The sequence below is a fragment of the Notechis scutatus genome, chromosome Z (assembly GCF_049901735.1).
Source record: "Notechis scutatus isolate UNSWTSFEM ecotype Mainland chromosome Z, rNotScu1.2, whole genome shotgun sequence".
In the NCBI taxonomy this organism is placed as follows: Eukaryota; Metazoa; Chordata; class Lepidosauria; order Squamata; family Elapidae; genus Notechis; species Notechis scutatus.
In genome coordinates, this window is record NC_142025.1 from 55,024,507 (window position 1) to 55,049,984 (window position 25,478).

General features: G+C 35.8%; 1 protein-coding gene across 2 annotated transcripts in view; it reads right to left on the reverse strand.

Moving 5' to 3' along the window:
• Positions 1–704: 704 nt before the first annotated feature.
• The window catches only part of PIK3R4 (phosphoinositide-3-kinase regulatory subunit 4), a 61,936-nt gene continuing 37,162 nt past the window's right edge, over positions 705–25,478 (reverse strand). Inside the window, exons 13-20 of one of the 2 annotated variants that reach the window (XM_087946072.1) lie at positions 17,055–17,220; positions 8,752–8,916; positions 7,586–7,797; positions 6,706–6,837; positions 5,283–5,383; positions 4,718–4,806; positions 2,725–2,833; positions 705–1,337 (exon numbers count right to left, since the gene is read on the reverse strand). In XM_087946072.1, coding sequence (XP_087802198.1) covers positions 1,167–1,337; positions 2,725–2,833; positions 4,718–4,806; positions 5,283–5,383; positions 6,706–6,837; positions 7,586–7,797; positions 8,752–8,916; positions 17,055–17,220 — 1,145 coding nt within the window. In that variant the 3' untranslated portion in view covers positions 705–1,166. The remainder of the gene's footprint in view (positions 1,338–2,724; positions 2,834–4,717; positions 4,807–5,282; positions 5,384–6,705; positions 6,838–7,585; positions 7,798–8,751; positions 8,917–17,054; positions 17,221–25,478) is intronic. The other variant, XM_087946073.1, reaches the window with a different exon arrangement.

Here is a 25,478-nt window from a genome sequence, read left to right on the forward strand (position 1 = left end):
ACAGTACTGAACTCTAACCACTGCGCCACCATGGCTCAAATACAAAATGCAGTGACCCACATGTTTTTATGCTGGTCTAGATGCACGTGTCATTTATCTTGTGGGAGCTGCACTGGCTGCATCCAGCTCCAAAATTCATGATGCTGGTTATCTTTAAAGCCCTATATGGCATGGGACTAGGTTATTTGAAGGATTGTCTTTTCCCAGTCATATCTACCAAACCCACCAGAATGTGAAGATGGGGAATTCTACGTGTCCCATCTCTTAAAAAGTACATCTAGTGGAATCAAGGAGGAGGGCATTCTTCACTGTTGCTCCCTCCCTATGGGATATCATTGCTGCAGATATAAGACTGCCCCCCCAGTTTGAGACTCTTTCACAAGTCCCTGAACACCTGCTTTTGCAATAAGAATGCAGAGTGAGATGGTAAGCCCATCAAATAACTTATTTGATTGACTGTTCTTGTCTGGGTGGGTGAGGTGTTACTGCTGTTTTGTATTTTATATTGTATTATCTGTAAGATGCCCAGAGTCACTGACTTGAAAGGCCATATAAATTTTGTAATGTTTATATAAAAGAAATATGGTGCAATGTGCAAAAAAAAAAAAAAAAACCCGAATAGAGTTTACAACTGATACTTTCATTCATATTCTCATACTTGGCTATAGAACAGTATTCATATTAAACTTTATTTTGACACAGAAAAGTGATCCGAACACTTTATTTTCAACATTACACATACAGAGTTTGAATATACAGAAACAAAAGTGCAATAATTTTGTGTTAACACTCTCTTACTTGGCTTTGTTGAAAAAAGTCAGCTTACATAAATATTGTTGATGTAGCTTAATGCATTTTTTCATGTTTATAAACAAATTTCTAAAGTCTTTCAAAGAATAGGATGGTTAAAAAGTTAAATACAATTTCTTCACTTCAATTTCCTTTGTTTGGCAGTTTGATAAAATGCTACATGAATCATTCTATGTAAATATAATGGCAGGTTCCAAGAGGGCTACTAGTATTAGTGATCACTGTTGACAAGAGAGTCACTAGTTACTTTCATGAACACCATTGTCCCCTGTGCTATAGAAACAATTATTCAAAGAAAACTAATCCTATGCTAATTCCTTATTACAATTATTTACATACATAAATCAGTGTAAACGTTACTTCCACACTTTGACAATACCATCTCGTGATGCAGTAACTATAAATCCTTGAGTTGTCTGGAAAGTAGCAATGTCTGTGATGATGTCATGGTGACCAACTGGTAAAGATTCAGGACCCCTTCGAGGGGTTTCATCTGTAGGTCCCATCTTGTGCTTATTTTGAATTTCCTGATGACAGAAAACCATGAAATAGAAGCGCCAAACTATAAAAACTGTTGTTTTAGCATAAGATTTCCCATATTAAATCAGTTTGTTAATTCTCTATTTTAAAACTAGGAAATTTGTTTCATATCCTTTACCACTAAATGTGTTTATTTGTTATACATTTGCTGAAGTCCTTGATGCTCTCTGAGTTTAGCTGTTGATAAAAGCAGCTAAAGTATGTAATGAAATGTCTGCAAGAAGACAAACAAGCTCAGAGAGAACAAAGGACAGCACAGTTCAACTCTGATCTACAAATATTCTATTCCATTATTACAGGATAATTAATTAATTGCCTTTTTTTTTAAAAAAGCACATATGCTAATGCTTTAATGAGATGCTCTATCAAAACATTGCAACATTACTTTATTGTAAAGTAAAATTTACAATTATTAAATTCTTTTTAATTTAATTCAAGGTGTTGGTTGTCATCTTTAAAGTCCATCATGGCTTGGGATCAGATTATTTGAATGACCACATTTTCCCAATTAGATGTGTTTGAAATAACAGAGTGGGGAGGCAGGGAATTCTTCAGGTCCCCTCTCTTAAGAACACCTATCTGGTAGGACCAAAAGAAGGGCCTTCTCCATTCTAGCTTCTTCCCTGTGGAATATCATTTTTACAAAGATGTTCTCCACTTTGACACTCTTTTGCAAGGCCCTGAAAATGTGGTTCTGCCAATCTGCCTGAGGATTCCAGAATGATATGTAGCCCATCAAGTGGCTTGTTTGGTTATTGTTGCTTGGGGCATGGCAGATTATTGATTTTATAATTTTTTTTATTGAGATGTTATGCTTGTAAGCCACTCAGAATCACTGACTGTGAGTTGGGCAGTCATATACATTTTCTTAAATAAACTACCTTTATAGCATTTTATACCCAGCTTTCTCACCACCAATCTGGGATAATATGAATACCTCTCCCATCCCTCAATACAGTAGCCTCACTAAATAGTTATATTCAAGAAAAGTGGCTGATGCAAAAACACCATTAACTTTCATGAGAAGAGAGAGTTACAGCTAACAATGTAATATAGGACTTTTTTTGGCCTGCTGAAGTGGCAGCTATTTAATTTAAAATATCATGACATGATATGGATGTGATGAATGAATGGATATGATTTCTGGCCAAGGGATTTTCTAACTACAAAAACATGCTGAAATTAAGACTTTGAAGGCTGAATAAAGCATGAAGTTGCTTGAGCATGGTGGTGAATGTGAGAATTGGGGATAGTGAGTACTCCATCTGGAAGCACCTTTTAAGTTCTATGCTAGAGAAATTAAATGAATCTTACAAATAAATTTAGCAATGTGTAGAAATTGGATGAGTTGGGTAAAAACCATAACTAATGTACCTGAACAACTTCTGTGCCTTCAATTATCTTTCTATAATATGATACTGATGCAGAGCTAGAACTTCCAGCAACAATATATGATCTCTCAGGGTAAGCTAAGTCCCAGAATCTGCAGTAAACAAACAAACAAACGAAAGAAAAACAAAAAACACCTCAAAAGCAATAATTTGAATAAGCTGTTAAGTTCTGTATCTAGTATCTACTTATTACTTCATGTTTAACTGTTACTAGTAATCAAATCCCAGTATTTAAAAGAATGTACATTGTGAATGATATTTAATTATGCATATATTTCCAAGACCAGCAGTTCAATCCTAACCATGTTTACTCAAAAGCAAAATATATGTTCAAAAAATTAAATAATCAAATAAGGTTGGTGCATCATGCTCAATAATTATTTCTATCCCTCTCTGAGACTCTTATTATTACCCAGCTTTACACTTTTTTAAATTACCAAAATATGTAAATCTGTTTCAAAAGAAACATATTGTTTTTTTGTTTATTTTGCAAATATAACTTTAAAAACTGATTTTTAAAAATACTACAAAGAACTAGATAAAAACTGGCTAATTAGTGAAGGTATAGTCAACTGATAAAGATATGGTTTTTCATGAAAATATTATTTTAAGCAGATAGAGAAATACTGCATCCATATCTGTCATATGAAGATATGTCTAATGCTTCCAAGAATAATGATTAAGATGAAATTGCCACCATTTTTGTTCTTTCATTCCACAATAATTAATGTTCAGTTTTTTCAATATATGAAAGCTTACAGATATAACATGGCTGTCAGATCTGTGTGTCTGCCATTCTTCGATGGAAGAAAGTGGGGGGGGGAGGGAGTTGGATTTGATACATTTAATTCTTTTCCTCTCTATGCATCCTAAATATCCTATTTCTTACATTGGCTTTGTATAACCTTTTACACAATTTATAACCGTTGCCTGGTGCCCCAGATGCCTGGAAAAAACTCACCTCTTCATGGAATGTAAGGGAAGGGGCCATGTGGATTGCAGCACCAGAAGATAACTCCTGGGAACCTTTCCTTATCTGCTTTCTCAGAGACAGTGGGATAATAACATGTTCACACCTGAGGATTGGTGGAATCCACATTGAACTGCAGGGAGTGGTTCTAATTCCCTTTACCTTAGTTGCATGCCCTGAGGGACCCCAGACTCGTCTCTAAATTTTCACCTGCTTTACCCCTCTTTAATAAAAAGATTCCTTTTGAAATACAAAGTTTTCAAGGGTTCATACTTATATTTTGAAGGGGGTGGGGGGAAAAGGCTGGTCCTTACAATGGCATAACTTGAAAAGGAAAACGAAAGCTGGAAATGTTCCCAGCCTGGCTACAGAACAGCAATTTAAAGAAGAGTAAGAGTAAAATACAGACAACCAATATCAGTTGCTGTATAAAATGCATTTGTGTATCCTACAAACACATATGCCAATGAAAAACTATCAGAGTACAGAGAACTTGGAAAATGTTGAAAGAATATTTGTCACTAGAAAGTAGTTACAAATTAATCGTATGTTTGTCAGTGCATTTGAGAAGCACACAATCCATGAAGAATGATAGAATTGTTCATTTAATTCAAATTTTAATCTATGCTTGCACCACTTTTCAGCAATGCCAGACTGAGCAAGATAATGGTGGGACTGTATAATTATTCTTTAATTTGTCAGGCTACCATAATTGTCAATTATCCATGCAATCTCTCTTTAAACCAGAATCCCCAGAAATAGTTAAATTGAATCAATTTAATGTTGAAGTACATCTGCTAAAAGCTTCTTATCAGGTATTGTGTTACATATTAACAATTACCACATTGGATAAAAATTTTCACAACAAGTGTGACAAAGATTCAGAGATGCGGAATGGATAAAAACGTTGCTTCATATTGGATGACATTTCTCTGTACTTTGTAAGATGGATTTTAAATTTCCCCTGCAATTTATGCATTTATCTTATCTTTAATGAATAATTTACCTTATCTTCATGTCTGAACCTGCAGTCAATAATATAGGATTTCCATCTGCTGGACTACAGTATATTCCATGAACACTATGAGATGAAGGCTAATAGACAGAAACATGTATTAAACATACAGGCCTTGGGGTTAAAATATTGAAAGAAAGATTTTCAAAATAGTTTAAATAGTATTGCATGATTAACTCATTGCAAATACCCATTTGCAGCATCACCTAATTATGTGTTAATTAAAAATCATATTTTAGATTTGATTATTTAACATTTTTAAAAATGCATTACCAATATTGAAAGAGTTTCTCCAGATGATTTCAAATCATCTTTTTTACACTAGATGGTACTCTTTTTACACACTTTATGGTACTTTTTCTCCCAAGCTATTTGGGTTTTATAGGTAAACATGAGCATTTTGAATTACACCAGAAAATGCATAGGCACCCAATGAAAGAAATGGTGAATGTGTTTTATATGCTTCTTCATTATTAAAAGCATTAGTATCGATCTAGCTCTTTTAAAACCAGTAATCTACACTATGAAATGTTTTACCCCAAGTTCAGAAGCAAACCTGTAATTCTGAAAGAGGAGGAGCACTGCTAGCCCACAATGTGAAGCGTCGATCACCTGTTTCCATATCCCACATGGAGACTTCATTATTGCCTTGAACAGCTATATTAACAATAACAAATAGCAGTTATAATTTGACAGCATGGCCTGATTACCCACTGACATTTTTGGTTTCTTCCTACATTCCACTATTGCCACCTGTTCTGTTACCTTCCTACATTCTACTGTTGCCATTTATAGATGTTTAGTGAGGCAGTATGCCTCCTATTAATCCTCTTTTCTTATTATGATCCCAGATTCAAGGAGAATTTTTGCCATTTACCTGAATTCTATTCTGAATACTATTGTTAAATTTGCAGATGATATAACAGTGGTGGGACTCATCTCCGGGGGGGTGGGGGGTGAATCTGCCTATCAGGATGAGGTGGACCAGTTGCTTTCATGGTGTGGAGACAATAACTTGGTCCTCAACACCAATAAGACCAAGGAGCTTATAGTGGACTATAGAAGGAACAGATCAGACATCCAGCTCTTGCTTATCAATGGAAAGTAAGTGGAGCAAGTGTCACGTTTTAAGTTTCTGGGTGTTACCATAAAAGAGGACTTGACCTGGGATGCTCACATTGCAGCACTGGTCAAAAGGGCCCAGCAGAGATTATACTACCTGGAGACTTCTCAGAAAACAACAACTGAATGAAAAATTTCTGCTGATCTTCTACCGCTACACCATAGAGAGTATTTTAACTTACTGAACCTCTGTATGGTTTGCCAATTACACAGTGGCAGATAGGAAAGCACTCCAGAGGGTTAACGTCATTGCCCAGAAGATCATTGGTTGCCCTCTCTCCTCTTTGAAAGAGTTTTATAGCTTCTGCTGCCTTAAGAAAGTTTCATTTTCAAAGAGCCATCTCATCCTGGGAACCCTTTTTTTGAACTATTACCATCTGGCAGACAGTACAGAATAATAAAAACAAGGACAAATAGGCTGAAAAACAGCTTCTATCCCAGGGCAGTAGCTCTTTTGAATTCTGCTGTATAGTGCAGTATTGGTGTGGTGTCGGGGGTTTTCGGTTCAATGTGTGGAGGGTGAAGGATGTGTGTTTGTGTTTATTTTGATTGTCATGGTCATGATGTGCACTGAAGATGGTGTTTGACTTCGCGTACGAGGTGCATTGACAATAAAGTAAGCTAACTAATTCCAGCCCGTCTCATCTAAAATAAATGCTCTCTGTATACAGTAAACCCATGACTGAGGATGATAATCCTCAGCAATTTGTCTATGTTGTTATGTTATATTGCAATGTACTATACTGTAATGCTGTGTTATATTTTATGTTATGCTATGCTATGTTATGCTATTCCAGTAACTTAAAGTAATCATAAAATCTGAAAGCATTTGGATGTTTAAAGATGATTAACTGTACCTGCAATCACCCATGACTGGGAAAGAGGATGCATAAGTAGCCGCCTGATCCGTGCTCTAGAAGGATGGGAATGGCTGGAAATTGGTAATTGAAATCTCATATCCCAACATGCCATGGTCCCACTGCTTGTACCTTGAAAGAAAAATGTAAACAGATCAGTAACATAATGCATTTTAAGCAATGTCTTCCAATTTCTAGCACTGATGTCCATATGATTTTTAAAGATACATTTTCTTTTTATTATTTATGTATAGCTGTTTATGTCAGTTGCAAAGAAATTTAGACTACAAGTAGTCCTCGACTTACAATCACAATTTGGATAGAAATTTCAGCCATTAATCATGGTGGTTTAAGTTGAGGCACCCATGTGATCAGATGTGATTTTTTATGCTCATTTTTATGGCAGTTATTAAACAAATTATGTGGTCGTAATTCCAAATCATTGTTTTTCTTTATTGGAGAGAAGCAAAATAGTAAAGAATGTCAAAAATCACTGTCAACAATTATAACCGGTCATAAATGTAAGCTGACTGACAAGCACCCAAAAAGCAATCATGTGATTACAGGTGGTGATGGTGGACATTTTATGACAGCTTTACTGGCTGTAAATCACTTTTTCCAAGGCTGTCATAACTCTGGACAGTTGTAAAATGACCAGTTGTAAGATGAGGATTGTTTATTTAATTTGCTCTTGTAATATTATTTCTTGCACTAGAAATAGTGGGAGTTGAACCCAGATCAATTCAATTACCAGGAACCAATCTAAATTGGCCATTATATCATCTGCATGTTATCATCTGCACTCAGCACATGTGGTAAAGAACAATTTTATTTACACATTAATAATATAATTATTTCATTAAAAGAAAACAACACTTACCAATACAGAGCCAGCACTGATGTATATCAACAGCAAATGAGGTTATAAGTCCCAAGCGTAAATCATGTTTTAATGTCCAGGCATTATTACAGGATCTCAGATCCCATCCCACTAAGGAACCATTCACAGTGGCATATGCCAGCACTGACTGGGCTCCTGAATTGAAATGATGCATGTCTACCACACAGCCATCATCTTTTTGATCTAAAAACCTAGATAAAATAAAAAGAACTAGACATTATTCATTGAAATTTATCATGGTTAACACCCTTGAAAAATATTTCCTACAGCTTTTATTAATATAGGTAGTCCTTGATCTATGATTGTAATGAAGCCTTTCCATTATAGTCACAAATAGTGATGATTGTTAAGCAAGACAACATTGCTTGATGACTTCCATACCCTATTTTATCTAACGCAGTTGTTAAATGAATGTGTGCATCATTAAGTGGAGCACAGGGTACCTTGGGGATGAGGGAGACCTAGTGCTAGTCAAGCCTGTCTGTTTTGGACTTCTCAAGGCCTCCCCACATGTCCTGAAACACCCTGTTTTGCTTTCCACAGGGATGCAGCATCCCTGTGGCAGGTCATAATGGTGAATGACTGTGGGGAAACTGCAGCAAACTTAACTTTGAAATAGGATTGTAAGTAATTTCAGGGAAGAATCTGTCATAACTTCAAATGCACCTAGTGATTTGTCTTTAAGCAAGGACAAGGACTTGTCTTTAACCTTACTAGTTTTGGAGTAGCAGACAGTTTGTAGCTCTAATTCTGGATTTATTATCTTTAGTAAATATTAGTTTAGCTCATTCTGAAAATGAGCAGAAAAAGCAACCTCAGTAAGTCACTGGACAAAAGCAATATATTCTCTTAAAGCGTAAAGTAACTAATTTTTTCCCCAGGCACAATAACATTAATACGTGTACCGGAATTTAGTTTTAACATTTGTATATATTTTAAATGAAATATCTCCCAAAAGTCCTATTACAGTTTCCCCCAATCTAGACATCCTCTCGAAAATGTTAGCTCCACAGCTCTTGCTGAAATATGCTGAGTAGTGAAATCCATAATAACCCGTCTTGTATTCTTACTGCTAACTTTAGGAGTAAGCATAGCAGATAATCAATAGGAAATAAATAAAAACTGTACATAAACACTACACATACCTGTTTTGTATTGGATGAATCTTAGGTGATTTGGGGAGTTTTGAAGCTTCAATCCCAAAAAGTTGGATGGACCCATTATCTGAAGCTATAGCCAAATAGTGAGAACCCTGGCAAAAAGTAAGTGTTGTTACACGTCCCCCAATCCGAGAATATGTTAAAATTGATCTGTTATAAGTCATAGAAAAAAATCCAAAATTACAATGAAATTCCTGATGCTCCATGCTACACAGATAAAGAACATGGTGAGCTGTAGAGTTGTAATTGCAGGAATGTCATTATCTTGGATGGCAAACCTCAGATAAGGACAAAAGCAAATACAACTCAGGCAAACAAAATCACTAATGCAAAGAAGGATTAGAGAGAGGAAGTAAACATGTGTTAGACTTTAACTAGAGATAGTTAATTGTGTTAATTACTATGCTAGACAGTAACAAAGGTTGAGCAACAACCAAAGTTAACCAATGTTAGAGGATTACTAGAAATGTGTATAAATACAAGACTAGACTCCAATAAAGTCATCATGATTCATGTGATCATGATCAAACACCTCGACTGCCTCGTCATTACAACAAGTGGCGCCCGAACAGGGACCCTCTTACCGATCCGGCAAGGATTTGGTGCACCTTCAACCCTTTGGGGTTTCTCAACCATTATTGGTTTCTGTAAGTATGGGGTCTTTGCTTTCAGAGGAACAAAGGAAGCATGTAGATGAATTAGGCTATTTGTTGAAGAAAAATAATACTCAGGTACCAGAGAAAAATCTCTTAAGGCTGGTCCAGGAGATTGCAGCTCAGTGCTTATGGTATCCAGAAGAGGGGTCTTTAAAATTAACTGATTGGGAACGATATAGGAAAAACATTGCATACTGAACCTAGAGCAGAAATAGAAGTTTTGCAGGTGTGGCATTTATGTAGATATGCAATTGAAAAATTTGGTCACAATGAACTTTCTCTTTTAACACCTCCACCTTCACGTTATACTAATGTTGTCATTTATCCTCCTTCTTCACCTGAATATATGTCTTCCATTCCCTCAGCTGCTGCAGATACAGGGCAAAAACCTCCTGACTCTATTGTTCAGTCTTCTTTTCAGAAAATGGTTGAGAAAAATGATGCCTCTGTCTCAGGAACAGGACTTGCAGAATTAGTGTCTGTTTGTCCAGTACAATATCATCCTGGTCAGGGACCACAGCTTGGATTGCAAGTAGCAGGATGGGAGGGTCTGCCTTATCAGATCTTAGGAGAGTTAAAAAAGGTAGGTACAGACTATGGGATTAGTGGTAATTTTACAAAAGGACTTGTAGAAGGAATAAAAAATGGTTATACAATGATTCCTGAAGATTGGAAGCAAATATTACCTGACTGCTTCAGCAGTCTCTCTCACTCCGCCCTAGCCACAGCTGGTAGCGCCGGGATTGATTTAATCACTCAAGAGGAAATTGAGTTTAAAATTCCTTTAGAAGTTAAAATATTTTCATCTCAATTTAAAGGTTTTCTTCCTTCAGGATTAGTTGGCTTATTTTTGCCTCGTTCTTCTGCACACAAAAAGGGCTGTTTTGTTGTGCCTGGTGTAATAGATTCAGATTACACTGGTATCTTCATGATTCAGATTTGGGCGAATCTTCCTCAAGTTCTTCCTTGTAATTCTTCTGTTGTTCAATTGTTTCTTCTTCTATATGAAAATCCATCTCCTGGTATAGGTAATCATGTGGATGCAGGATTTGGATCAATTTTTTTATCTGTAGGTTTACTTCATCAGCTGAACTCCTCTCGTCCTTTATTAACACTCTTCCTAAATAAACAACCATTTCAAGGGTTATTGGATACTGGAGCAGATGTTACTGTCATCTCTTTACATTGGCCAGTACAGTGGCAAAAATGAAAAGTTTCTTCATTGTGGGGAATAGGAGGTTCTACAGCTGCTTGGCAGAGTGTTCAAGAAATTAATGTTACAACATCTGTTGGTAAGTCTTTTTTCCTACAACCATACATTCTATATATTCATACTAATATTTGGAGCAGTGATATCTTTTCTCTTCTTAATGCACATTTGATTCTTGATGATGGCTCTTCTTCTTAAATGGTTCTGTTCTATGCTGGTTTGGGTGGAACAATGGCCATTATCAAGGAAAAAACTTGCTGCTTTACAACAATTGGTTCAAGAACAATTGGCTGTTGGTCATATAGAACTTTCTAATAGTCTTTGCAATACTCCTGTTTTTTTTATAAAAAAGTAAAATGGGAAATTTTGCCTCTTGCAGGATTTGATCCTTTATAAAAACATGGGTCCTTTACAATGTGGTCTAACAAATCCTAACTTAATTCCTAATTTTTATAAATTATTGGTAGTTGATCTTAAAGACTGCTTTTTTACTATACCTTTGCAGCCCCAAGACAAAGAAAAATTTGCATTTACTGTTCGAGTTTTTAGTAATAGCATGCACACAAAACTATATCATTGGTGCGTGTTGCCTCAGGGAATGCTTAATTCCCCTACACTTTGTCAATATTTAAGTGGATAATGCTCTTCAACCCTTTAGGAATAAATTTCCTTCCTATTTAGTCTATCATTATATGGATGATATATTGAGAACAGGGACTGTATATAGCCTCAGAAAAAATTCAAAAGGTAGAACCTTATACCTACTTAGGACATAGAATGTTGCATAATTGCTCCATTCCAATTCTTCCTGAATTACAAGTACAGAAATCATATACTTTAGTACAATGGCAAAATTACTTGGCATTATTAATTGGGCGTGCTCATTCTTCTACATTACAACTGGTGATATGTTGTCTTTATTTCAGTCTTTGAAGGGGGCACAAGCACCAGGAGATCTAGTTGTATTAACTGATCTTCAAAGAACATGCCTTCAAGAAATATTGAATAAGTTTAAGCATCGATATGTGGACAGGATAACATCCTTAACAATAGGACTTTGTTTAGCTATTCTTCCTACTGCACCCTTACCCACAGGATGTCTTTATTCTAATGCCTCTCCACAAGCAGTCAACATTCATGATTGGATTAATTTGTCTGCTACTCCGCCTAGAAACATTTATCCTTATCAATCATTAGCATTAGAGGATTTGATTATTAAAGGTCGTAAAAGAGTCTTACATCTTACAGGACAGGATCTCATTAGCATAGCTTTCACTCGTACAAAAGTTGAACATGAGCATTTGATGATGATTTCAGAATCATATCAGATAGCCTTTTCTCAATATGTGGGAAACTTATTATATTCTTTACCCAAGGATCCTAGAATAGTGGTTACTACTACTTTAAATCTGGCCTTTTCTTCCATTTAGAAATCCTATTTCTAAAGCTCTTAAAGTTTTTACTGATGGCTCACCAACAAGGGGTGTGGTCGTCTGGCAGATTCAACAACAATGGTATTTTAAATTTACTGCCACGCAGACTTCAGCTCAACGTGCTGAGCTGGCTGCTGTGATTTTAGCTTTACAATTGCTCAATGACCAACCTATTAACTTGATTGTTGATACTCAATATGTGTATTTAGCTATGCAATCTCTTCATTTTTCTTATTGTGCTCTCTTTTTGGATAAGAATTTGTTATCCTTGTTTTTATCTTTAAAGAATAGTTTGGAAACTCGCTTGTATTCCTTGTATGTAGAACACATTCGAAGTCATACTCTCTTTACTAATGCCTTGACTGAAGGAAATCAGAAGGCAGATGAATCCTTAAAGGATGTTGTGTCTTTGTTTGTTGATCCTGTTGATAGTCATTTTGCCAAATCGCTTGCAAAGCAATTTAAAATTTCATTATCTCAAGCCTGGGATATTGTCCGTGCTTGTCCAGCTTGTCAGCAACTGGCAGTTCCCTTTCCAGTAGGTGTCAACTCACGAGGAACCCAAGCTAATCAAATTTGGCAAATGGATGTAACTCAATTTTCAACTTTTAAGCCATACTGTTATCTTCACACGTCTATTGACACTCATTCACATTTCCTTTGGGTTACTGTTTTAAAACATGAATGTACTTCAGATGTTATTTCTCATTGCCTATCCTCTTTTGCTGTGATGGGTCGGCCTTCTCAGTTGAAAACTGATAATGGCCCAGCTTATATTAGTAAGGAATTTCAAACCTTTTACAGAAATGGAATATTACTTTAGTGCACAGAATTCCTTACAACTCTCAGCGTCAAGCTATAGTTGAGCGAGCTCATCATACTTTAAGGCATTGCTTCAAAAACAATTACAAACTGAGTCTGGCCCTTACCATCTGCGAAAGATTCAAAATCTCATTGCTGTAGCATTATATACTTGGAATTATTTAACCTTTTTAGATTCTCTTGCAGACTCACCTGTTAATTTGCATTTTCGAACTACTGAATCTTTAGCAAGGCCTTTGGTAAAGTATCGCCAAGCTCCAGATTCAACCTGGAAAGGCCCTACATCGCTGATCATCTGGGGTTGTGGTTACACTGCCATGGAAGATCCTTCTACTAGACAAGCAGTGTGGGTTCCAGCGCGCTGTGTTCGTCTGTATCATGGCATGGTATCAGGGCCTTCACAACCTGATTCTGGATTTCAATCTTCATCTGAACACAGAAGTCCAGCTTCCAAGGTCGAAGCGCCCGCAACCCATCACTTGGGGACAGGTTAAATCTACTACATATCAAGCTCAACAACAACTGCAACAGGCCTCATTACCTCAGACTCCTGAAAATCTTGTTGCTGCTGTTTTTGCTATTATTACTGCTAATTCTGTTACAATTTTGCTTTGTATTTTCTTGTTTATGGTTAATGGTGTTTCTGCTCAAAATGACACTTCTGTGGTTCGTCTTAACCCTAATTTGTGGGTTCGTCATGCCCAATACATGTTTATGACCCATGGCACAAATATTATTTTATACTATGAGCCCCAATGGCATTTGGTCAAATTTCTTTTACCCCTAACTTGATCATGTCTTCTACATTTATTGTCCCACAATTACAATCTATTTCACACTCCTGGCTATTTTCTAAACCCCCTATGTAATTGAATTCTGTCGTTGGCATTATTTGAAAGTTAGTCAATTTACAAGGGGTCTGTGTTTCTGTTGTCACGCTAAACACACTTGGCTTCATAATTGGTCTGATTATGATGCTGCCCAGCACATATTAAAAAAGCTGGGGAATTATAGTTATTGTTCTAACTACTATTGGTTGTCAGGTACCTTTAATTCTTCTTTGTATGGACTTAATATAGCTCCTAATATGTATCCTAACAATTTTCCTATTTTTAATGCCTCTGATCACTCTAATACAGGATCGATATGCGCTGGATGGCAGCTTAAAGATCCTAATATGTGGTTCTTTTTTGATAAATATGCCACCAATGTGCATCCTCAGAATTATCAATGTGCAGCTATAGGTTATTTTACTCTACCTGTTCAAATAGGTACACTCCCATCAACTCAACAGCGGCGTTTCTCTCTGGGGCCTACATGTAATGATGAAGTTATTATTGACACACAATTGTCTTCTGGTTCTACATTTGGCCGTGCAATGGCAGGGGCCATTACAGGAGTCATTACTCTAGCCTCTTATCCTGGCATAATTGCTCAAGAAAACAGACGATCTATTCTTGGTCTCACCTGCAGACTTGAAAAATCCATCAATGCTACTGCTGCTATTATTCGTGATTTGCAGCATGAAATAGAAGACTTAAATCAAGATGTCTTACAGCAACGTTTTGCCATAGACTATCTTTTAGCCCGTCAAGGCGGGTTCTGTAAGTTAGTTGGACACCATGGATGTGCTGTGCATTTTCATTCATTGAATAAAACTATTGAGGATGAGCTTGCCAATTTACAATCCTACATTCAAAATAATATCCATGCTCAGTACTCACCTTTTGAGTGGCTAACCAATTGGCTCCCTGATTGGTCTTGGCTCAGACAGTTTTTCTTTTATGTTATAATTATTATTATTGTACTAATTGTAACCTGTTGTTTTATTCAATGTATTCCAAATTTGTTTACATTGTTTCATTCTACTTCCTCTTCTTTAAATCCTCTACGATTGAGATACATTCATAAATCTTTGAATCCTTCATTTAAAATAAAAAACGAGGATATGTAGAGTTGTAATTGCAGGAATGTCATTATCTTGGATGGCAAACCTCAGATAAGGACAAAAGCAAATACAACTCAGGCAAACAAAATCACTAATGCAAAGAAGGATTAGAGAGGAAGTAAACATGTGTTAGACTTTAACTAGAGATAGTTAATTGTGTTAATTACTATGCTAGACAGTAACAAAGGTTGAGCAACAACCAAAGTTAACCAATGTTAGAGGATTACTAGAAATGTGTATAAATACAAGACTAGACTCCAATAAAGTCATCATGATTCATGTGATCATGATCAAACACCTCGACTGCCTCGTCATTACAACAGTGAGCTACATACATTTCATTTATTATGAGGTCTGGCATAAAATTCTGAGAAGATGCCCTTCTAATAAGGATCCTCTGTTAAGAGATCATTATTTCTATCATAAAGCTATTATTCCCAGAATTTCCAGGCAAAAAAACCCAACAAATTGGAACATGTATTTAATTTATGTATGCACAGTAGTTCTTTGACAGAGATAAGGGCAACCTTGCCTGGAAAATGAGGGTTAATGGGTTTTAATTTTTAATTTATTGAAGAGATAGGCGTGTAAAATAAAATTGCTTATATAATATCAGAGCAATAGGTACATCATTATTATTCACAACTGAACTCTACTTCCTTGCTTTAAAAGAAAAGCTGACTTCAAAGATTTGAAACTAAAGTTACATACACCTACTGGTCACAACTCTGGAAAAAAATTAGCATATTTTACGTACCTTTGCAGCACGTCTCAAAAGCATTGAGCTAAGTGTGAAAGCTTAGAAAAGAACATTCCCACTCAGGAGGAAGAACTTTTTGGACAGGTTGTTTAATACTGAGCCTTTCAATTGTTTTCAATACTTTCTTAAACAAAACTGAATGATAATTGAAATCAAATAGATTTCAATGAATTTATATTATACGCATGATTTAATCAAGGGTTTTATCCTAGGCAATTAATAGTGAGATTGATACCAAACAATCAAAGAAAATAACACTAGCTCTATTCAGGTATTACAAAACCTAAAATGCTCAATGTGTAAGCAATAGTAAGAAGTCCTGCTCCCTATAATATTGTGCATGTGTTATTGTTTAAAGATAAGTATCTGCATGCACAGCCTAGATGTTTGCACTGAGGTCTCTATAAAACCATCTGTGAATTGATTGACCAATCAATTTGAAACTCATGAGAGTCAATGTTTGTGCAACTGTAAGCATAAAGGTCTCCACAGTCCTATATAAGCATTCAAGATATAGGGAAAAACCATTCCTTAAATGATATACAAGAAGATCTCAATATATGATTGTAATTGAGCATGGAATTATGATAGTTAAGTTATACTGGCTTTTAAAATGGACCTTTTTTGCCAGAAATTGGAAGCAAATGTTGGTTTCCGTCAAAAAACTCATAAACTGTGATGATGAGAACAAAGGGTGCAGTATATGTAGGCTGGTTGCCAAGTGTTTAAAATGCATTCACATGATCAGGCATCACAACTTGAAATCTGGGTCTTAAGAAACTTTTGGGAGATTCATTGTAATTTAGAATGGTTGCTAAGCAACTTGTCATTAAGTGAACACTACCTCTAATGATATGATGATTTGGCCAGAGGTGAGCACTTTTTTTTGCAGAAACTCCATTTAAATGACATCTGTATTTTCACTATTAATATAAGCTTTAAACAACATTAATGTTCCAGAGCATCAGAGAACTGAGGCAGCTATTATTGTAATTGGAACACACGGAGATACTAATATTAGTGTTTATTATATCATTAGGCTCACTATTCTTTCATACTTGTTTATAATTATTTTATTTTTGCATTGTATTATTATATTTCCTTGTTTGTTAAGCCCCTTAGAATTAAACTGAAGTGGCAAAAAGTCTTCATTAAAAAACCAATATTGAATTTTTATCTCTATAATTAATTATCTATAATGTAGAAAACTGCAGTACCTCAAACTGACCCAATGAAGTAGGACTATGTACCGTACAGTATCCTAATATTAAAAAATTAAAATGTTTTAGTCCCATGTATGAAAAAAGACAAAGGTTTCTCAAATATTGTAAGCATGCTTCTTTCTCCCTGCTGATCCCTAACCATATTTTCTATTCATTTTTCTATGCTTTTTAATTTCATAAACTATATGGTAGATACTCCTAGAATTAAATCTGCATCTCTAAATATTATAAATTACCTAGTGGTTGTTGTTTTGCCTTCCATTTTATGACTGTCCCAAATTTTAACTGTTCCATCATTTGAGCATGTAGCAAAAATTGAATGTTCATCAGAGACTCTAATACGATTCACTGCAGACTTGTGTTCATGCAGATGAGCAACCAGAAGCCCTTTGGGATGCCAACCTAAAGGCAAAGTAAAATGTATTTTTCATTTATTCAACAAAAGCATGAAGGATTCTTGCTTGCTTGCTTGCTTTTCCCCAATGTCATGCAGGCATTATAAAATACAAAACTAGGTAGATAACATAAAATGCAAATATTAGTAAGCACACACATAGCTAGCTGTGTATTACTTAATCCTTTCTCTCTGACACTGAAACTTATTAGGCAGAGAATCACCAACTCATATAGTTCTTATAAGCAAATATTGAAATAATACAGTGGAATTATTGATAATGTCACAAGACAAACCAATTTCCTTCTCTTTTCCCTTTCCCCATTCCATTTAATCTGAATATGGCAATACAGTTGTTGCCAAAAATTGTGGAAACCTTTTGGAAAAATGTATTTTTGAGGTTTGATGGCTAATAACACCATTTTTTGGAGTACCATAAAATTATATATCAATGGAAAGATAATTTAATCAAGACTGTAATGCAATAACTTTTATGAAGGATTTGCTATTAGAATAGCAGTTATAAAGAAGTAAAACTCATAGAAAAAATGAGATATATGACTGAGGGCAGAGCTGGCGGCGCAGTGGTTGGATGGGCGATCTTGATCCTCCAAGATCACCGTCGATATCTCAGCTGCTGGTTGGTCCCAACGGACCTAAATCGTCCCGTAGAGACGGTGATTGACAAGGGCACATCCTGTTGATCCCAGGGAAGTCGCAAAGTCCCTGGTTGATCCAGGGAAAGCTCTTTTTGCTGGTGGCGGAGAGGCAGCCTTCCAAGCTGCTGAAGCTGGGACAGCTCCGGAATGGAAGAGATTGGAAGAAAGTGTGTCAGTTTGGTGAGATGAACTTTTACTTATTATTTCTTGGAGAGAACACCCTGCAAAAATTAAAGTGGACTAACAGTGAAAAGAGTTTAAGTGGCGTGATTAATTGTTAAAGTGAAAGCTTTTTTTCTTTTCCCCCCTTTTTATTGGAATTTTGAACTTGGCAAAGCTGTTTAACTTTAAGCTGGACTGGTACTTGTTAATCTTTTTATTTCTGTTTGTATTTCTTTCTCCTTTTTTTAACAATCCTTTCGAAAATTCTTTTTTGATTAACACTCTTCTGCTTGATTTAAGATTTTTTTCCCTTTAAAAAAGGGGGGGAAATATTTTACTTTTTTTTCTTTTAGTTCCTGGCTGTAGATTGAGGAGGGGGAAGTGAAAGTGAAGGAAAGTAAGTAGCGCTGCCACCCAGAGGCTTGGATACATTGTTTCTTTTTTCTTTCACTAGTTTGTGTTACAATCAAGGACTCTGAGCTGTGTATTGGAAAAGATAGAGATAAGTATGGCAGTTTGTTTATTCAGGTGCTCATTTGTGAACAGATAGCTGGAGTTGAAGTTGAAAGAAAGAAGATTGAAGTGACCTTGAAAAACTGATTTATCAAAGAGTCTTGGATATTTGGCGGCAGAGGCTTGTTTTATATGAGAATTGCTTTTTACCTTTTGCCTCCCTTTCTACCCCTCCCCGCAGTTGGGCTTTTTTTTTCTCTTTAATTGGATTTGGACTTTTTAAACCAGGAACCAGAATGTAAATCTTTTTTTTTTTTTTTATTAAGAGGAACATATAGAATATTTCTCTTTCTCTTTTTCTCTTTTTTATCGTTGATTTTTTTACTTTTTACATTTACCATTGTAACTAATTGGATTAAGTATACAAGTGCCAGAAGACTTTCTTTTTCCTTTTTTCCTTTGGAGTGGCAACTGTTTGCCTTTGTCTTTTTTTTCTTCCTTTTTTTCCTTTTTCCTCTTTTTTTCTTTTTTCTCTCTCTTTCTTTACAGATAAGCATTATAAGATGAGTAGAAAGACAACAGTTCCAGCTTCTTCGATACCAATCCCCTCACCATCTGGAGGACAACAATCTATACAGACAATATTACAACAGGAAAAAGAGAAAGAGAAGGAAGTGACATTACAGATGATTATGCAAGGAATCCAGAAGATTGAGCAAAAAATTGAAAAGACAGATGAGAAAGTGGAAATATTTAACAGATGATGATGAAATATGAAGACAGATTTTAAAAAATTGAAGATATACAAAGAGATAAGAAAATTGGAAAAATTGATATTCGACTGAGCAATGTAGAGAAGGGCAGATGTGAACCATTAGGATGGGAGATAGATAAATCAGAATTTTATCTAAGATTTCAAAATATAGAAGAAGGAAAAGCTGAAAACCTTACTGAAATAATGGCAGAAATATTGGCAGAAGCACTGGAAATAACCAAAGAAAAGATGATGGATGGGATGAATGAAGTGTTTCGTGTCAATACAAGATATGCCACAAGGTATAGACTACCAAGAGAAGTTCACATTAGATTTACTAAGAAGATTATTATTATCTACAGAAAGCGAACCTACCTCAGATACCTAAAAATATTGAAACCATGTTAGAAGGAAATATAACAATGATGGAATTAACAGAAGCCTTAAAAAACAGAATGTTGGGAAAGCACCAGGTCCAGAGGGTTTGCCAGCGGAATTTTACAAGACATTTCAGGAAATATTGAATCTTCATCTGTTAGAAGTTATGAATGAAGCTATGTTGAAGAAAAGAATACCAAAAACATGGTCAGAAGCATACATTACACTTATACTGAAGGAAGGTACAGACCTGCAGCAAGTTAAAAATTATACCTATATATTATTACCTATATCTCTATTGAACTCAAGACTATAAAATATTTGCTTCAATTTTGGCAGAAAGACTAAAAAGATACTTAAATAATTTTATTCGTACTGATCAAAATGAATTTCTGCCAAAGAGACAAATCAAAGACAATGTGAGAATTATTTTGGATACTCTGGAATGATGCACATCTTGAAAAGCAAATGGCCTTGGTGTTTCTAGATGCACAAAAAGTCTTTGACAATGTGAGTTGGCAATTTATTTTACTGCAATTGATACAAATGGACTTTGGTAAAAAATTTATCCAAGCCATTAAAACAATATACCATGAACAAGCTGCAAAGGTGATGGTGAATGGAGAATTAACAGAATCCATAGATTCTGAAAGGGACAAGGCAAGGCTGTCCATTGTCGCCTCTGCTGTTTGTGTTAACATTGGAAGTGTTGAACAGGAATATTAGAGAAGAAAGAGAAATAAAAGGAATGAAAATTAAAAAGGAGGAATATAAATTGCAAGCTTTTGCAGACAATCTGGTATTTATATTAGAAGACCCATTGGAAACAGCACCCAAATAGAAAAAATAGAAGAATATGGAAAAGTAGCAGGTTTGAGAATAAATAAAGACAAAACAAAGATATTAATAAAGAATATGTTAGCAAGATGAAAGAAAGAGTTGGAAGAAAATTTTAAAATACAGGTCACGAACAAGGTTAAATATTTAGGGATACATATTACATCAAGATGTAGTACACTGAAGGAAGATAACTACAGTATGTTAAACTCAAAGAGCAGATTGCGACAGATTTGATAAAATGGGAAAAACTGCAACTATAATTGATTGGGAGATTATCTACAATTAAGATGAATATATTAACTAGAGTTTTATATTTATTCCAGACAATTCCTATTCAACTAGGGAAAGAATTTTTTGAAGATTTAAATAGAATTGTGTTGAAATATATTTGGCAGGGTAAAAAAGCAAGAATAAAAATAAAGCTGTTACAAGATGCAAGAATAAGAGGAGGGTTTTCCTTGCCCAATTGGAAGCTGCATTACCAGGTGACAAGTTTGATGTGGGTAAAGGAATGGATAACACTAAGGAACAGTAGATTATTGACTTTAGAAGGCCATGACTTGCTGTTGGGATGGCATGCCTTTCTCTGGTATAAGGGAACTAAAACAAAGGGGTATTTTAGAAGACATATATAGAGGCATTGTTTTTGAACTGGGAGAACATAAAAAGACAATATTACTTAAAAATTCCAACATGGATATCAACTATTGAAGCTTTTTCTTATCCAATAATATATAAAAAGGAACAAAGTTAGATATGGTGAGATATTGAATGAAAAGGATGAACTTAAATCTATGCAAGCGTTGGAAGAACAAGGTGTAAAAATGAATTTGTTTTCATATTTGCAAATACAATCTAGGTTTGATAAAGACTCTAAAGCAGAAGGTATTTATGATAAGTTGACTGATTTAGATAAAATTTTGATGGGTACTGATGAAAAGGTAATTTAAAAACTTTATGGACATCCATTCGAATTTAAATTGGAGGAGGAACAAGTTAAAGAAACGATGATTGCTTGGGGGGAAAATTTTGGATATGGGATTGATTTAGAAAAATGGCAAAAATTGTGGTCTCAAAATTATAAAATGACAATGTCAACTGCATATAAAGAACATTTGTATAAGATGTTTTACAGGTGGCACCTACCCCCGACGAGACTTGTGAAAATGTTTAAGAATAAATCAGATAAATGCTGGAAATGTCATCAGATACCTGGTTCATATTACCATATGTGGTGGACATGTTTGGACACAAAGAAATATTGGACTAAAATCCACACACGGTTGGAAAAAAGGATAAAACAACATATAGACTTTAAGCCAGAGATCTTTTTATTGGGAGTCATACCGGACATATACAATAAAGAATTGAAATATTTGATTGTAAACGTTTTAACAGCAGCTAGAATTGTATTTGTGAAGACCTGGAAAAATGACAAATACCTATGCAGGAGGAAGTTATTAAAAAAATTATGGACTGTGCTGAAATGAGTAAGCTGACATTTGAAATTAGAGAACAAGAAGACAAGCAACTTTATATAATATGGGATTTGTTTTATAAAAAGACATGGTAAGGTAACAGAATAGATAATTTTGTTATAGAAGTTTAATAGACTGCTACAAAATATAATGTAGACATATATAACCATTGGATGATAGCATAATATAATATTGATGGAATAAATAGCAGGATAATTAGTAATTGATAAATAGATAAGCATATTTTACTTTGACAATGTGAGATTGATATAAATTGTGACCAATGATTATGAAAGGATCGCACAAAAGATTCTAAACCCACTGACACACTGTATGTACAAAATGGAAGATGGTTTTATGTTTTTTTTTATGTATTGTCTGTGTATGTTTGTCTTAAAATAAAAATATATATATATAAAAAAGGAAAAATGAGATATACAAAAATTATACAAAAACACACAGTTAATACTTAGCTGGGTAACCTTTAGCATGAATTACGGCCTTACAACGTCTTCTCGTGGAGTGAACCAAGTCTTAGTTCTGCAACTGTTATAATGTGAAACCAAGACTGAATGATTGCTTCTATTAACTGGGTTTTATTGCTGGATCACTTCTGACTAACAAGTTTCTTTAGTCAGCTCCACAGATTTACAATTGGGTTAAGGTCTGGGCTATTCTCAGGCCATTCCAGCAGTGGAATATGATTATCTTGAAACCACTTTTTTCACACAGCAGCAACATAACATGGAGCTGTTGAAATATAAATGCTTCATTGTCTTGGAAAAGATCATGTGCGGAAGGCTTTAGTTTGGGCTCAAGTATTTCATTAATGGATTTTTGGCCATTTATATTCCCATTAATCACACAAATTCTGCCCACATCTTTTGATGTCATATAACCCCAGATCATAACACTGACTGGGTGTTTCATCGTACATGTAATGCAATCAGGATGCAAATCTTCTCCTATTTTTCTCCTTACGTGTTTTATGTCATCACTTCCAAACAGGGACATCTTGGTCTCATCACTCCAAATAAGACTGTCCCATTGTTCCTCTGTCCAGGTAACATGGGTTTTAGCCCAGTTTAATCTTTTCAATCTTTGTTTGAGAGATAAAAGTGGCTTTTTTGGTGGAATTCAAGATTTTAGGCCAAATTCCTGAAGTCTGCGCCGAACAGTCCTTGCACTCAACTTCACATTGCATTGCACCATTTCATCTTGTATACACCCAGATGATTTTCTTCTGTCACGTAGGCACAGTCTGTTAATTCTTCTATCATCGCTTGCTGTTGCGCACCTTTTTCTGCCTTTCAGTGTGATTTTGTAGTGACTGAATCTTCTTATACCTCTGCCACCTTTGGTTAAGTTTCCATTAATTTTTCTTCTTATAACTGTAGCCTTGTTCACTTAATACTACTATTTTACATCGTTTTCTGGGCAACCAGTCTTTGCATCATTACTTTAAATTTATTACGTTTTACAAGCTCACTAAATAAATGAACACAACCCCCCCAACTTGATAACAATCACATAACATGCTGACAAATATCCTCTCAGCTTCAATACATGACATCAATAACTGAATCCTACTGTGATCTGATTGGTTAATTTATTTGTTTATTTTATTTATTTAGTTTAGTTTGTCAATCATGTATGAGAAAACAAGTATAAGTATGAACATAACATATAAACATATAAGTATAAACAGGTATAAGTATATATACATTATAAATGAGTACAAATAAATGGGAACAGTAGGACAGGGATGGTAAGCACACTGGTACGCTTATGCATGCCCCCTTAAAGACCTTTTAGGAGTGGAGTGAGGTCCACGGTACAGTTTAAGGTTAAAATTTTTGGGGTTTGAGGATGTAACAACTGTTTTGTTCTCGGAAACAAAACACACCACAAAATGAGGCAAGGCGGCTGGCTTGGTTGCTCAGGTTTTATTTAAGCTTCGTGCTCTAATAACACAGATTAAGCTCAGCCATGAGGCAACAGCTGTTGGCCTGTTTGACAGCTCCTTTTATACTGAGCTGTCAAACTGGTAGCCAATCAGGTCTCAATCTTTTCTTTGACATCTTAGGCACCAATCTTTCGATAGTGCTCCAAGATACCAAAGACAGGGAAGATCCTGTGTCAACCTCCTTTTGACAGTTTTGCCCTTCTATTTTTACTGTTAGAAAATTTTTCCTTTTAATTGACAAATTTGTTTGCCCAATTCTAGGATCTATAGGGTAATTATCCCTTTGGATTGTGAAACTCCCCTAGCTTAGGAAATTTCCTGGGGGTTCTCTTGGTAGGTACTGGTCTTGTCTGGACCCTATCATCAGGCTGGATGGCTCTGCACAGGATGCCTCTTTTGCCACAGTGCTGACAGTTTGCGGTTTTAAATCTGCATGCTGTTCGTGGATGGTTACCTCCGCAGCCAAAGCATGTTTGTGAATGAAGGGTTTTGTTAATTGGCCATTTATTACCTGACGCCATCTTAAGCCGATGGATGTCGACATCGCCTGTCAGTTCAATGTCCTCGTCAATGGATTCTTGATGGACAGCTAAGGCTTTTCTTCCTGCAACAGGGTTGGTGGCGCCATATATTTCAACCGTAGATTTATTTGACAACTCAGTTGCGCATGCTTCATCTAGGGCTGATTGAAGTGTCAGGTCTGGTTTGGTTAGTCGTCTGCGCTGGATGTGAAGATCTTTAAGCCCACATACCAACCGGTCCAGTAGGACGTCATCCAGCTCCTTAAAGTCACAGTGCAGGGCAGTCGTCCTGCCACATATTGATTAACGGACTCTCCTTCAGCTTGATCAAGACGGTGGAATGCATGTCTTCGGACAATTTGGGATGGTGTTGGGGCATAGTGGTTCTTCAGCTTAGCCATCAGCTCGTCCCAGGAAACTATGGAAAGAGGGTGAGTAGATAAAAGAGCTCTGGCAGTGTCAAACATTTGTTTGCCACATAAGTTTAAAAACAGCGCTCTCCGCTTGCTGCTTGTTAGCTCTACCAGATCATTTGCCTCAAGGAAACAGTTAAAGCTCTCTATGTATGGTTCCCAGGTTTCTGTGGCAGCACCAAATGGCACAAACGAATTTAACACTGTCATTCTTAGTGACGGCTTCACAGAATCTCTGATTCCTTGAGGCTGGATGACAGGTAGAATTTAGCTCTCAAGCCCCTCAGGGTGACTCATTCTTAATGTGCCTCAAACAGAGATCTTCTAACTCACTTGTCTACCCTTAGTGACTTGCTCTTTCAGCTCACCTTCTGCCTCAGGGGTAGGAAAGGCATCCTACCTTCATTGCCAGTGTTTTGTTCTTGGAAATAAACACACTACAAAATGAGGTGAGGCAGCTGGCTTGGTTGTTCAGGTTTTATTTAAGCTTTGCTCACTAACACCACAGATTAAGCTCAGCCATGAGGCAACAGCTGTTGGCCTGTTTGACAGCTCCTTTTATACAGCTTTTATACAGTCAGTCAGGTTGCGGCTGGGCACCCCCTGCTGGATCGGACCAGAGGGAGAACTTAAAAACACAGC